The 14,098-nt window shown below is 36.7% G+C and overlaps 2 protein-coding genes across 3 annotated transcripts; one reads left to right on the forward strand and one right to left on the reverse strand.

Annotated features, from left to right (window-relative positions):
- Positions 1–1,206: 1,206 nt before the first annotated feature.
- Positions 1,207–9,874, forward strand: LOC139868428 (uncharacterized). Its single transcript, XM_071856760.1, has 11 exons — positions 1,207–1,381; positions 2,014–2,114; positions 2,275–2,361; positions 2,459–2,597; positions 2,713–2,976; positions 3,077–3,354; positions 3,430–3,517; positions 3,590–3,650; positions 3,801–3,911; positions 3,996–4,098; positions 9,572–9,874. The coding sequence occupies exons 1-11, from the start codon at positions 1,235–1,237 to the stop codon at positions 9,600–9,602; spliced, it is 1,410 nt and encodes a 469-aa protein (XP_071712861.1). The 5' UTR covers positions 1,207–1,234; the 3' UTR covers positions 9,603–9,874.
- A 439-nt stretch (positions 9,875–10,313) lies between these two features.
- LOC139866349 (uncharacterized) lies at positions 10,314–13,483 on the reverse strand. Of its 2 annotated transcripts, XM_071854570.1 has the most exons (10): positions 13,455–13,483; positions 13,088–13,366; positions 12,363–12,409; positions 12,146–12,248; positions 11,960–12,046; positions 11,365–11,448; positions 10,960–11,013; positions 10,723–10,803; positions 10,601–10,646; positions 10,314–10,505 (listed from the first exon to the last, which is right to left on the reverse strand). In XM_071854570.1, exons 2-10 carry the CDS (start codon positions 13,355–13,357, stop codon positions 10,447–10,449), a joined length of 831 nt encoding a protein of 276 aa, XP_071710671.1. In that variant the 5' UTR covers positions 13,358–13,366; positions 13,455–13,483; the 3' UTR covers positions 10,314–10,446. The 2 variants fall into 2 exon arrangements, with proteins under 2 accessions (XP_071710671.1, XP_071710670.1); XM_071854569.1 differs by lacking the exon at positions 13,455–13,483 and having other exon boundaries at positions 13,088–13,439.
- Between the last annotated feature and the right edge of the window lie 615 nt (positions 13,484–14,098).

The raw sequence follows: 14,098 nt of genomic DNA on the forward strand, positions 1-14,098 counted from the left end.
TTTGTTTATCCATATCTATATCCATTTAAATTTAGTTCATCAATATATATCCATATTTAGTGGATTAAGCGGATTAATGGATATTCATTAGATATTTAAGAAATCTTACAATATTTTCAAATATATAATGAAAATAAAAGTGTAATATAACATGACATAATTTATAATTCTTCCACCAGAATGTGTAATGTTTGTTTAAGAATGAACAATATTTGTTAAATTTACTATCAAACATATATTATGACATATTACGTGTAATATTTATGTTGAGATATACATGTTTTATTGTGAATACTCATGGTGAATGCATTATATGGTTGCAACTAAGATATATGTGTAACGGTATATATATTTGTAATAGTTATTGTATATTAGTCCTTCAATCTCATCACTCATAACTACCTAACTTATTCTTTTTAAAAAAGTAAGGAGAAACTGCAATTTTAGAGCTAATGTAAATGTTATGCGATTCATATTGATAATAGGTTATAAAATTGCAATTTAAAATTCCTACTGTATAGGTCATTGCCTAAAATAATATTTTAAAATTGCTACTCTATAGGCCATTATTACTTTAAAATTGATACTGCATGTGCCATTAATTGCTAAACAACCTTATATTTTGCGAGTATTATTCAATTTTATGTGTGTGTTTTGGGCGCGACCCGACCCGGCCCGATTTGAATTGACACATTCAATATTTTGTGCAAGAAATTTATCAAATAAAATTTTGGAACCCCATTGAGTTTTGATCCTAGAATCGTTATTGGGAGGGAATGATAATAAATGAAAATACCCTCATATGTTACACACATGATCGTACTTAAGGCACACATCCCAAAAACCCAATAAAGTGTAGGGAAATCCCTACACTCTATAGGTCCAGGGGAGGGGACATATGCACCACAAAAAAATGGGACCCTTTAGTAGCAAGTTTGAGTAATAACTTGCCCAATCATTACTCTATTGAGTTTTTATTGAGTTTTTGGGATGCGTGACTTAAGTACTTTTTTTAACCATTGTTATAGTCGGGTGCCATTCGCGCAAAATATTAGAGTCTTCAGTATCAAAAAATGAACTTCAAGTTCATTCCTGAAATTTTGAACCAATTTTAGCCACAAACAACGTACAGTAATTTTTTCAATTTTAATAGTTGCCGCCTGCCCCCAAATTCTAAAAACGTCTCAAAATTTTCCATTAAAGAATATCACATCAAAATCAATCCATCCAAACCATGACAATTGCTACAAGTCCTAATTCCGCTGCTGGCGTATCTATAGACAACAAGATGAACAAAATGATCAATAATAATGATGAGATCGAGCCGGAGATGAAACCGGATTTGCAACCGCAGAAACTGAGTGGAACTACTTGCCATCATGTATGTTTGATCTATGATATTTACTTATATTATACTGTATTTATTATTAAGGTGTTAGGTTTTTATGGTTGATGTTAGGATTTGGTATGTTTGATACCATAATATTAGGTTACTGATTCTAATGGTAATGGTTATTGACGTATGAGGCCAATATCACAAAATGCGGTTTAGGTCAAAGTTTATTTTTTTTTTTTTGGGCAAAGGAAGAATATATTAATTACACAAAAATAGAACATACATGGCAGGGCATACCCATAACCAACCAAGAACAATACATCAAGAAAACCACCAAAAAACCCACTGTTAGTAGGGTCAAAGTTTAGGTCAAACCTAAAATGTCAAAGCTTCTATCTCTTTCAGTTGATTTTAAGAAAGGGAGTACTTTTATTCATAGCTGTTAAGATTAATTATTGTTAGTAGGGTGTTAGTGTAGTCTTATATTGGGTTCAAGTTTGTAGTATAAGTTTAGCTTCATGTTTACATTTGTAGTTTTCTTTTAGAAAACCGAGTTACAATTGTGACCTTTCTTCCATTGTTAGTTAATATTGATGGTTTGTTTCATTTTACATTCTGTTTGATCTGTCATACTAGCATAGATCTGCCCACTGCTAATAAGTTATTTTTTTTAAAAGTGCCGGCAACATAAGGCGTCTGTCATGTACGCGAGCTGCAAGAATCACGCAAGGAGTAAGCCATGTCCCCTCAAGTATTGCAGCATATGCCTCTTAAACAGGTTAGCTTTGGCATGTTGTGTTTTATGTTCCTGTAGAAGTATACACTGGTTAACGTGATTTAAACTTATTTAAAAAAAAAAAAAAAAAAAAAAAATGCTTAAAGAGGTCAAATTGTTCCTAAATGAGAACTCTATTTTCATATGCTATATTTGGAGTTAGGTATGGGGAAAACACAGAAGATGTGATGTTGTTAAATGAATGGAGCTGTCCTAGGTGTAGAGGTGTTTGTAATTGCAGCATCTGTATGTAAGTTTTTCAAGTGTTAATCTTTTTATTAATTTCTTTTTATTTTTGTTGAAATTAAATCTGACAATCTGTGAGCCTATTTTTTAATAAAATATAGGAAAAAGCGAGGTCAAAAGCCCACTGGTAATGTTGTGAAAATGGCAAAGGCAGGTGGATTTAACTCTGTATCAGACTTGATTGATGCTGAAGGTGCTCACAACTTAAGTAATTACAAGAGATCGAAAGAAACAACTGAGGTGTAATTGCGTTCTTCTCTCCTTTGATTCTTTATTTATTTATATGTATGTAAATATATAATCTGTAATATAATATATAGAGGTGAAACAGTACTTATGAATTAATGATGATCAGAATCAGGAAATGAAACAACATCTGGAGAAACCAAAGCGAAAAAGAGTTGAAGTTATAGCAGACACCACTGGGTTTAATGACAAAAAACAAAAGAAGGTCAAGTCAAATGGGTCAAAAGAAATTAGTGTTACACATAATAATCAAAATGCAAGCCAGCATTTGCTGACTGGACGTGAGTTGGTGACCGTAGCTGGAGTTGACCTTCCAAAAGAGGACGCTGGTAATGCATTACAATTCTTAGAATTCTGTTCTACCTTCCGAAAGGTAACCTTTTTCATTTTCACCTCATTTCATATTCATATATAAATAAATAAAAACGACCATATTTATATTTATATAATTCTTTTATCCAATGATGATGCAGATTCTAGGTGTGAAAAAAGGGCAGGCAGAAACGGTTCTGAGAGACGTAATGAATAGGCGAAGTGCACGTTGCGGGAAAATTACGTCAGTAATACGGTTTCATGTTCAGTTGCTGTCTGTTATACTTAAGGAATCAGAATCTGAATCTGAATCGGAATATGAATCAGAGTTGAAGGACAAAGAACGTATAGATGCAACAGCTAGGGTATATAGTGATTTAGACTCATCAATGAAACTTAGGCTCTTGATTTATCTATGTGATGAAGTTCTTGGAGTGGAGTAAGTTTGTTGTTGTACACAAGTTGTGAATTTAAAGTTTGATAATTATATTAATGTGAATCGTTTATTTGACAGGAAAATAAGAAACTGGATGGATGATCAAAATGGCAAGTTTGAAAAGAGAAAGGAAGCAAGGGATAAACTATGTGCTGCAAAAGATAAGGTATTGTGTGCGGTTGTTTATTCAGAAAATATTGGTTCTCTTTTTTATTTTTATTTTCTTATGAATTTGCAGGAGAAAACTTTGAAGCAGGAACCTGCTGAGATGCTTGATTGTAAATCAATGGTCTCTGCAGGTACATGTTTTTATTTATGTGATTTATAGATAAAAAAAGTTAGAATCAATATTTTGTCCTATATTTTTCTTTTAAACTTTGCTCTACATAGACTTTTATAACTGTACCAAGTTGCCAACAGGTTTTTTTTTTCAAATTAATTTCTTGTAGATAAAGAATGGCCTAATGCTGTGAGAACTGACCCAATTTTCAAAGACGACAAAGGACATCTATACTGGAGATTGAAAGGCTGTTCTGACAAACCTGGAATTCTTCTTCAAGGTCTGGCTTTTTTTTTTTTTTTTCTTTTTTTTTTTTTTTTTTTAATATGTGATGTCATTGCTTACCACAAATAGTCACATACAGATGTAGGAACTGGGGATGATGATAGAGTTGAAATGGTTGACAAATGGTTTGAATATGATGATGAACAGAAGGATTTGATTGAGACGCACATAAATGTCTTAAGGTAAACACAAGATACTTTGGTTTAAATGTTAGCAGCTACTAAGTTAAGGTTAAATTCATGTTCAGTAATTGTTGAAAGTTTCCAGCCTACAATCCAATCTAGAAGCTCACCTTCTAGATGTTCAAAGTAGCCTTTTTTGAACACCATGTAGAAGAAGCAAAGATGAACACGATGACGGTCGCCTACCATCTCCGTTCACACGACACCTTCCTCGTTTACACCATTCCACCGCCACCAAAGTTTTAGTATAAATAGAGGTTGAAACCTCAATTGTAAATCATCCCAAATCACTCAGAGAAGTGTAATCACAACCTTGAGAGTGTGTGTGAGTTTGAGATTTTTTTTAGAGTTTTGTAATACTCTGTAAATCTATTCTTGTGAGTAATAGAGTTATTTTTCTCTCAAATTTGTATCTCTCAACGTCCAGGCGATCCTCTCTTCCTAACAAGTGGTATCAAGAGCTTGGTTAGAGACGTTGGTTGAGTTTTTGGGTCTTCTGAAGTTTTCTCAAAATTCAATTTTGAGTGTACCATTGGATTCGTCTCGTCGAACCGAGTCCAACGCAAAATACGGCGACATAAACGGAGTTATAACGAGCCCAGAAAACGCGGTCAAAGTTTGGTCAACTTGACGGAATCTCGCCGGAGAAGACGACCGGTGCCAGAATTTTCGCCGGAGAAGGCGATCATTGTAGCAGTCATGTAGCAGCTGGCGGCAATGTAGCAAGTTCCTGTAGCAGTACTGTAGCAGTATTGTATCAATTCTGAAATTTTACAATTTGGTCCCTGAAATTTTCAGAAATTCATTCTTGGTCCCTGAAAGTTTAGAAAATTATAATTTTGCCCCATAAGTGGAATTTAAGCCGCGAAGTGTCTATTCCACCATTTTCAACCGTTCCGGACGTAACGGTGATCTCTGTTTTCTACAATTCAACCCCGTTTGTGTTGAAAAATTATTTGTAAGGTGATAATGTCCACAGAAGAGTCAACATCATCTTCCGGAGCTATGATTATGCTCACAGCCACAAACTACACGCTGTAGAAACCTCGGATAGAAGATCTCCTCAGCTGTAAGGATTTGTTCGATCCTATTGAATTGAAGGGTATAAACCCTGATTCTGCCAAAGAGAAAGAGTGGAAGAAATCAAACCGAAAAACTATTGGTCAGATCCGTCAATGGATTGATCATAGTGTCTTCCACCATGTTGCACAAGAGACAGACGCATATGTCCTCTGGAAAAAGTTGGAGGACATGTACCAGGCCAAGACTGCTCGGAATAAAGCCCTGCTGATGAGGCGTTTAGTCAACATGAAGCTCAAAAGTGGAACTTCAGTTGCCGAGCATACCAGTGAGTTCCAGAACTTGGTTAACCAGTTATCGTCTGTAGAGATGCCGCTTGGCGATGAAGTTCAGGCGCTACTGCTACTTAGTTCCCTTCCCGATAGTTGGGAAACGCTGGTAGTAACACTCAGCAACTCAGCCCCGAATGGCAAACTTACCATGTCAATGGTCAAGGATGCCCTATTCAGTGAAGAGGCAAGGAGAAAAGACATGGGCACAGATCAGACCCATGCCTTTGTCACAGAGAATCGGGGGAGACAGCGAATGAGTAGCAAAAATAAATGGAGAGGCAGAAGCAAGAGCAGGGGCAGGTCAGCTGATGGCAGAAAACCAACATATAAATGCCATCATTGTGGATTAGAGGGACATATGAAGAAGAACTACTATAGATTGAAAGAGGAACAAGGTCAAAGCAGTTCACAGCCGAAGAATAAGGGTGGAGAAACATTAGTGACTATCTCTGGTGATGTAGTTTATTGTTCAACCCATGATGAGACATGCCTTCACGTCTCACGAGAAGACACGGAATGGGTGGTAGATACTGCAGCTTCCTACCACGTGACTCCATATAAGGAATACTTCACAACATACAAAGCTGGTGACTTTGGAGCTGTGAAGATGGGAAATTCTAGTTCCGCTGAGATTGTCGGAATTGGTGATGTCAAGATAAAGACAAGTTCCGGGAGCACAATCACTCTGAAGGATGTCCGCCATGTGCCAGATCTTCGGCTGAATTTGCTTTCCGGAGTAGCTCTCGACAAACAGGGCTATGATAGTCATTTTAGTAAAGGCACATGGAAATTGTCAAGAGGCGCTATGATAGTCGCTCGGGGACACATTTGTGGCACACTGTACAAGACTCATGTGAAGATCTGCACAGACAGCATTAATGTTGCAGAAAAGGAGGCTTCACAAAATTTATGGCACCAGAGACTCGGTCACATGAGTGAGAAAGGGTTGTCTACCCTAATAAAGAAGGAGCTTATCAATGTAGACAAGGATGCTGTGCTAGATCCTTGCAATCATTGTCTGTTTGGTAAGCAGCATAGAGTCTCGTTTAATTCATCTTCAACGAGAAAATCAGAGTTACTCAGTCTGGTACACTCTGATGTTTGCGGTCCCTTAGAGGTTGAATCAATTGGCGGCAATCGATACTTTCTGACGTTTATCGATGATACTTCTCGAAAGGTGTGGGTATATTTCTTGCGGACGAAGGACCAGGTGTTCGATTACTTCAAACAGTTCCATGTCACGGTAGAACGTGAGACAGGAAAGAAGTTAAAGTGTCTTCGATCCGACAACGGCGGTGAATACTCTTCCAGGCAGTTCGATGCCTATTGCAGATCATATGGCATCCGACATGAGAAGACGGTCCCACGTACTCATCAACATAATGGTATAGCAGAAAGAATGAACCGAACAATCATGGAACGTGTTCGGAGCATGCTCAGTATGGCTAAGCTACCAAAGCCATTCTGGGGAGAAGCAGTCAGAGCCGCATGTTACTTGATCAACCGATCTCCATCAGTACTACTGAATTTTGAAGTTCCGGAGAAACTTTGGTCTGGAAAGGATCTATCATACTCTTACTTAAGAGTATTTGGATGTTTGGCGTACGCACATGTATCCAAGGAGCTCAGGCAGAAGCTGGATGCAAGGACCACTCCATGCATATTCATAGGCTATGGAGATGAAGAATTTGGATACAAATTATGGGATCCAAAGGAGAAAAAGGTGATCAGAAGTAGGGACGTAGTGTTCCATGAAAGCCAGACAATAGAAGCTATTGAAAAGCCCACAATATCTCAGAAATCAAATGTTGCTGCTCAGGTGCCAGAGGCAACAACGGAATCATTCATGAGAAATGAATATACAGTGCAAGATGAAATACCAGAAGTAGAAGATAATGAGGAAAATGACGGTGTTGAGCAGGGGGAGCCACAACCCCATCTGCCAGACGTTCCACGACCATCACAAGGCGAAGATGATGGTGGATCTCCTCAGTATATTCCAGAAGTTCGAAGATCTGAACGAGGTCGGATTCCATCGAGTAGATATCCGGAATCCGAATACCTTCTACTTACCGAAGATGGAGAACCAGAGAGTTTTCATGAAGCAGTAACTCATAAGGATAAAGAAAAATGGTTGCTCGCAATGCAGGATGAGATGGATTATCTGCATAAAAATCAAACTTATGAGATTGTAGAACTTTCACGCGGGAAGAAGGCACTGAAAAACAAATGGGTGTTCAAGCTGAAAAAGGATGGTAGTGGAAAAGTGGTGAAATACAAAGCACGGTTTGTAGTCAAAGGATTCCAACAGAAGAAAGGGATTGATTTTGACGAGATATTTTCACCAGTAGTCAAGATGACTTCAATTAGAGTCATACTTGGATTGGTCGCAAGTATGAACTTGGAGCTTGAACAGATGGATGTAAAGACAGCTTTTCTTCATGGAGATTTACATGAAGAAATTTACATGGAGCAGCCGGAAGGTTTTGAGGTTTCAGGAGATAACCTCGTATGCAAGCTGAAGAAAAGTTTGTATGGTTTGAAGCAGACACCTAGGCAGTGGTACAAGAAGTTTGACTCGTGCATGGTGAGTCAAAGGTACAAGAAAACTGCAGCAGATGAGTGTGTCTACATTCAGAAGTTTTTTGGAGGAGATTTCGTTGCCCTTTTACTATATGTAGACGATATTTTGATCGTAGGGAAAGATGCAACGAAGATCAACGAGCTGAAGAAGGAACTCTCTAAGTCTTTTGACATGAAAGACTTAGGACAGGCTCAACAGATTTTGGGAATGCAGATAACCCGAGACAGGAAGAATAAAAGGTTATGGCTATCTCAGGAGAAGTATATTGAACGAGTGCTTTCACGTTTCAATATGAACAATGCCAAACCTGTTAGCATTCCATTAGCCAACCATTTCAAGTTAAGCAAGAGTTCTTGTCCCTCATTCAAGGAAGAGATCGGGGAGATGTCTTCAATACCATATTCTTCAGCAGTTGGAAGTTTGATGTATGCGATGGTGTGTACAAGGCCCGATATTGCTCATGCAGTGGGAACGGTGAGTCATTTTCTCTCCAACTCCGGGAAAGAGCATTGGAATGCGGTAAAATGGATTCTCAGATATCTTAAAGGTACAATGAATCTATGTCTTTGTTACGGGGGAGCTGATCCAATCTTGGAAGGCTATACAGATGCGGATATGGCCGGAGATCCTGTTAGTAGGAAATCTACTTCAGGATTCATTTACACTTTTGCAGGAGGAGCTGTTTCATGGCAGTCAAGACTACAGAAGTGTGTTGCATTATCCACAACCGAAGCAGAATATATTGCTGCCGCAGAAGCTGGAAAAGAAATGTTGTGGTTAAAGCGTTATCTCCAAGAATTTGGAATCAAGCAAAAGGAGTACAGGGTACATTGTGACAGTCAGAGTGCTCTAGATTTGAGCAAGAACTCCATGTACCATTCCCGTACAAAACATATTGATATTCGCTATCATTGGATACGCGAGGTAATTGATCGACAACTGTTGATACTAGTGAAGATCCATACAAAGGAGAATCCTGCGGATATGTTAACAAAGGTGGTGACTCGTGAGAAGTTGGAGTTATGCAGAGACATAACTGGAATGTTCGTGAATTCGGCTGGAGGGGGAGAATTGAAAGTTTCCAGCCTACAATCTAGAAGCTCACCTTCTAGATGTTCAAAGTAGCCTTCTTTGAACACCATGTAGAAGAAGCAAAGATGAACACGATGACGGCCGCCTACCATCTCCGTTCGCACGACACCTTCCTCGTTCACACCATTCTACCGCCACCAAAGTTTTAGTATAAATAGAGGTTGAAACCTCAATTGTAAATCATCCCAAATCACTCAGAGAAGTGTAATCACAACCTTGAGAGTGTGTGTGAGTTTGAGAGTTTTTTGTAAAAGTTTTGTAATACTCTGTAAATCGATTCTTGTGAGTAATAGAGTTATTTTTCTCTCAAATTGGTATCTCCCAACGTCCAGGCGATCCTCTCTTCCTAACAATTGTCAATTACCATGTTTAGCCAAGTTTGAGGACCAAGTAAATTTATCTATTCTGTCACAAATCTAACCATTTTTTATGTGTTATAATGTAGGTCAAGGTTTAAGAAACACTGTAATAACTAGTTTTGATGTGCTTGGCTCAAATGGTTGCAGTAAGCTGGTAGCAAGTCTATGATTTTGTAGTTTACTGGGTTAGGCTATGTTTACTGGCTTCAAATGTTTTGCTACCACTATATGGCTATGACCATTTTCAGGATCAATCACATGTTTCTACATGCAAACTGATTGTGTTTTTTTTGGGTTTGTATTCAGTGATCCAAAATGTTAAAACAGTTGCATTTGCTGTGATTTTCTGATGAACTTGTACTATGAGTTTGCTTAATTGAAGTGTTACTTTTTCAAAAGTTAGTGAAATTTGAAGTCTAACCGTGCTTAATTTTACTACATAAACAAACACCGGACAAAAACTCTTGTACTTAATTTTCATTCATATTTCTAATAAAATATTGAAGAAATGGATTTTTCCCAAGTTTAATGTTAAGAGTGATTAGTCAACAATTTTATGTTTGGATGCGATAACAAAATGCTATTTGTAAGTTTGTAACAAGTAATTTTATTGGTTGGATAATTGGTCACATTTTATTCATGAAATGAATTGGATTGTTTTTAATCATTGGGTTTTCACATTATTTTGGTGCTTCTTAATCCTTTCAAAATGGTAGTAACATACCCATTTCCATTATCACTCCAACATAAAACCATACTCGGTCACGTAAAGTTGTATTGATACCTAAAGGCTAAAGCAGTGAACCAAATACCTACATGCCAAGCAGCTAGGAAGAAATGTTTCTTTATGGTGCTTTTTTTCATTCTTCTATATAACAATGATACAATGTTTATCCAGGCTATGGAATCTAGTGGAACTCTTTCCACAAAGATACAAAGTAGAATGCAAGTATGTGAACAATTACAGTGTTGTGTTCGAAATAAGTCGGACATCGTACATATTATCTTCTTCACCTTTCCCTGCACCCACAATAATAATAATCTCTAATTATATTTAGTTGAGAAAATGTTTGATGAATTGGTATTAAAAAAATCTTAACACAACATAAACTCACCGACTTCGGCTGTGATTCCTGGGCCAAAAAACGAAGCAAACTTTCCCTGTTAAACATGATTTTAAATGTGTTAGTCAAGAAATCAGACATCTAAGGAGTATAATGTTGGAGGTCAAACAGACCTGTCTCTTCTCAAAATCAGCCAACTCAAGTGCTTTTGCCTCAAACACCAACACTAAGCAGTATTTACCATCTTCCGTGACCTGAATTAAAAAATCCAAAGTTAATTGGATGCCACAAAAAAATACAAATTAATGAATATCAACCTAAAACTTGCAATATTTGGACTGATGACACACTGATATTGATCAATCATCAATCAATTAAACAATATGTTTGACGAAAGTCAAGAGGCTTACTTCTTCACGGATTTTTTGTAAGACTGGAGCGTTTCTTCTTGCCACACCTCCACCCTAAACCAAACAATGAAATATACCAATATCATAAAAGCATTCATTGACCAATTGGAATAATAATATTTATATTTCATATGAACAACAAGGTTGCAATAATCGCTACTCCGGGAGTAATCGGTCGAGGAGTGAGTACTCGGATGTTGACCAGTTTGAACGATTTTGACCGAGTTTTGACCAACAGTATATAAAAGTGTACATTGAGAAGTTTATATATGTCAACAAGAACTAGATTGTTGGTTGTCCAATGTTATAAATTTTCGTTACTCTATTATTGTGGTAATTAGCAATAGTTGCATCTGATAAGCACCTGCATAATAAGATGTGTATATAAGAGGATGATGATCTTACCAGACCATACTGGAATATACGTTTCAAAGCCTCGTCCAAATGTTGCTCATCCCCGTAACGGTATCTGATGACATCATTTCTGACCTAATTCAAAAAGGCAGTTTAATCGGTAAACAATAGAGGGAAAAGGGGGTGTACGACATAGTCAACAAATTGATCTTCCTCAACATAGACGAATGACATCTGTTTTATAACTATATGCTCTTCTTGTTTGAGACTACAAATGTCTTACAACAATAAGCATCTTAACCAATTGTAAAATGAAAAATTTTTTGTCCCAAACAAGTGAAAATCTCAGATAACATAACTTGGCACTTCATGAGTGAGGCAACTTATTGACTAAATATATACAAGGTGAATTTGATATACAAGACTGTAGTCAAATTAAAGAGCATAACACTGGACATAGTATCTACATAGTACTTAAGGGAATACAATTGCTTGAAATGGCAACACGTGACCAGTAATTTACTTAATTAATTTGAATTACAACTATAATAGTACGTTAGATCACCCTGACACGTTCTCAAGTATCGACCATTGTACCATACCTATATATTGTTAAACAAATTGCAAAACTAAAAAAATTTATAACCTGCTTAAGGATAGGAGTTGCACATTTTTCTCTGAGAACCTGAGCATCAGAGTAAGTCAAACATGGGACTGGTTTGAGTTCTGCATACTGCAAATTTATAAATGGTATATTTGTTAACTCACAACTGAATGTTACTTATCAACAGCCATGAGCATTACATACAATATATCATTTTTGTTAGTGTACCTTAAGAGCCATCCCAATAATTGACAGAGGAAATCCGTATGTCAACATCAATGCAGACCATTCAGATCCAGGGAGAATATTAAAATATGCTCCAAAACCGTAACTGGATAGCTCATGCAACATCATGTTAGAAAAAAGTACAAGAGCAAGATATTTTGCAGTACATTTGAAATGTAATATAAAAGCCGAAATGTGATCATTACGGTAGGGTACTTACGATAGGAGTGCTACTCCAAGACCTAGTCCAATAACACCAAATGAGACCTGCATAAAACAGGCACTGCAAATAAACTTGAGAAATTTAAGAATGCCTACTTAGCACATATACTACAAAGCAAGGTTGCAAAAGACGTGAGACGGGGTCGAGACGGTAGGGTCCTGAAAAGGTCGAGACGGACGTTGACCAAAGTTGACTTTTAAAAATATATAAAGTATATAAATGTATATATGTATACATATTTTAAAGCCAAAAACTTTGATTGATTAATTTGTACTCATAATCGCTATTATCGTTAATTTAATACAAAAAATTTACACTAAAATACGACAAATTTACCGACTTTCTGGCTTTTCAGAATTTTGACCGACTTTGACACTATGTTTTTCAACTTTGACCCGGATTTTGACCGTTGATTGTCATATTAGACGGTTTTCTTCGGGAGGAGACGGACTAGTCACTAAACCGTCGCAACGGCTCGAGAGGGGGTCTTTTGCAACAGTGCTACAAAGTACAAGCCACAAACTTCTACCAATTTCCTTTAAAGGCATAATGCACTGACCAAAAATGATTAGGAACATAATACTATTAGGCGAACAAATAATCATCATCTAATTATCATTCAACAATTACTTTACTATTAAAAATAAAACAAATAACATAATCAACGCATATTTTCATATTCAATCTCAATAACTACACACTGTATGCATATATTTGGATACCTTTGCGAGTGTAAACTCATCATCTTCAACTATCGACTTGCCGCCGGCAACGGCTGCTGGAACCGACGCCCGAGAAGACTCAGCGGCTCTAGCAATAACAAACTTAAACCTAACGTAATTTTTAGGGGTTTGAATGAAATGATCCTGATTACTCAAGCGATTCAACGGCGAACACTGATTAAATGAGATTAATTGACGGTTGCCGCAGAAATTTAATCTTTGAGAACAGAGGATGTTACCTCCACCGCCGATTGATGTTTTTATTGACATTGTAAGTAGCTGAAAACACACAGAGAGAAAGAAATGATAAGATATCGTTAGTTTGTTACAGAAAGGAGGAGGAGATGGATGAAGTTTCTCTTACTACCGTCTAATTTATGATGACGTGGCATTATGCTAACTACATAACTTTTTTAATATTTGTATTTATATTTATATATCCAAAAATGTCTCGAAGTCTCAACTGAGGACTAAATTTCCAGTCTTAGTTAAATCGCTCATTTCGTACGACTATAGTCTAATTATTATACACAAATTATAATTCTTAAAACACAAGAAGATCTTAACTAAAAAACAAAAACATAACTTAAAGCTCACATTTCTAAAACAAATCAAGAAACTAAACAAGAATAATACTACAATGATAACAACAAAGAGGACAACCAATCAAATTACGAATGAAAAATTAGAAGTCATATGCGACTCGAAAGTTCGAGAACAAAGTGTACCAACGAGATCAAAATCAAATATCCTTTGAATTACTTCAATTATGCTCCTTGAACCGGTCTCATCTTTCTTTGTTTTTAGATTTTAGTCAGGACTTTGAGCGGATCACCAGAATTAATAAGAATAGCGTCGATCTTTTCGACTCCGATGTAGAGACCCATCCTAATCCATCCGGACGAAGTCCATATCGATTATAAACGATTCACAACAGTTGATTACATCGCGAGGTACTTGACCTCTATATGATACATTTTACAAATATTGCATTTGTTTTTGAAAAGACAA

The sequence above is a fragment of the Rutidosis leptorrhynchoides genome, chromosome 9 (genome assembly GCF_046630445.1).
Source record: "Rutidosis leptorrhynchoides isolate AG116_Rl617_1_P2 chromosome 9, CSIRO_AGI_Rlap_v1, whole genome shotgun sequence".
Lineage (NCBI taxonomy): Eukaryota > Viridiplantae > Streptophyta > Magnoliopsida > Asterales > Asteraceae > Rutidosis > Rutidosis leptorrhynchoides.

What these genes read in the sequence shown, in the direction of transcription:
- LOC139868428 (XM_071856760.1), top strand. Translation starts at nt 1,235, where the DNA reads ATGACAATTGCTACAAGTCCTAATTCCGCTGCTGGCGTATCTATAGAC. An exon ending in TCTGTTCTACCTTCCGAAAG is followed by an intron (nt 2,977 to 3,076) that starts GTAACCTTTTTC and finishes ATGATGATGCAG; the next exon opens with ATTCTAGGTGTGAAAAAAGG. An exon ending in ACGCACATAAATGTCTTAAG is followed by an intron (nt 4,099 to 9,571) that starts GTAAACACAAGA and finishes GTTATAATGTAG; the next exon opens with GTCAAGGTTTAAGAAACACT.
- LOC139866349 (XM_071854570.1), bottom strand. Translation starts at nt 13,357, where the DNA reads ATGTCAATAAAAACATCAATCGGCGGTGGAGGTAACATCCTCTGTTCT. An exon ending in GTATATTCCAGTATGGTCTG is followed by an intron (nt 11,014 to 11,364) that starts GTAAGATCATCA and finishes TGTTTGGTTTAG; the next exon opens with GGTGGAGGTGTGGCAAGAAG. An exon ending in CTGATTTTGAGAAGAGACAG is followed by an intron (nt 10,647 to 10,722) that starts GTCTGTTTGACC and finishes CATGTTTAACAG; the next exon opens with GGAAAGTTTGCTTCGTTTTT.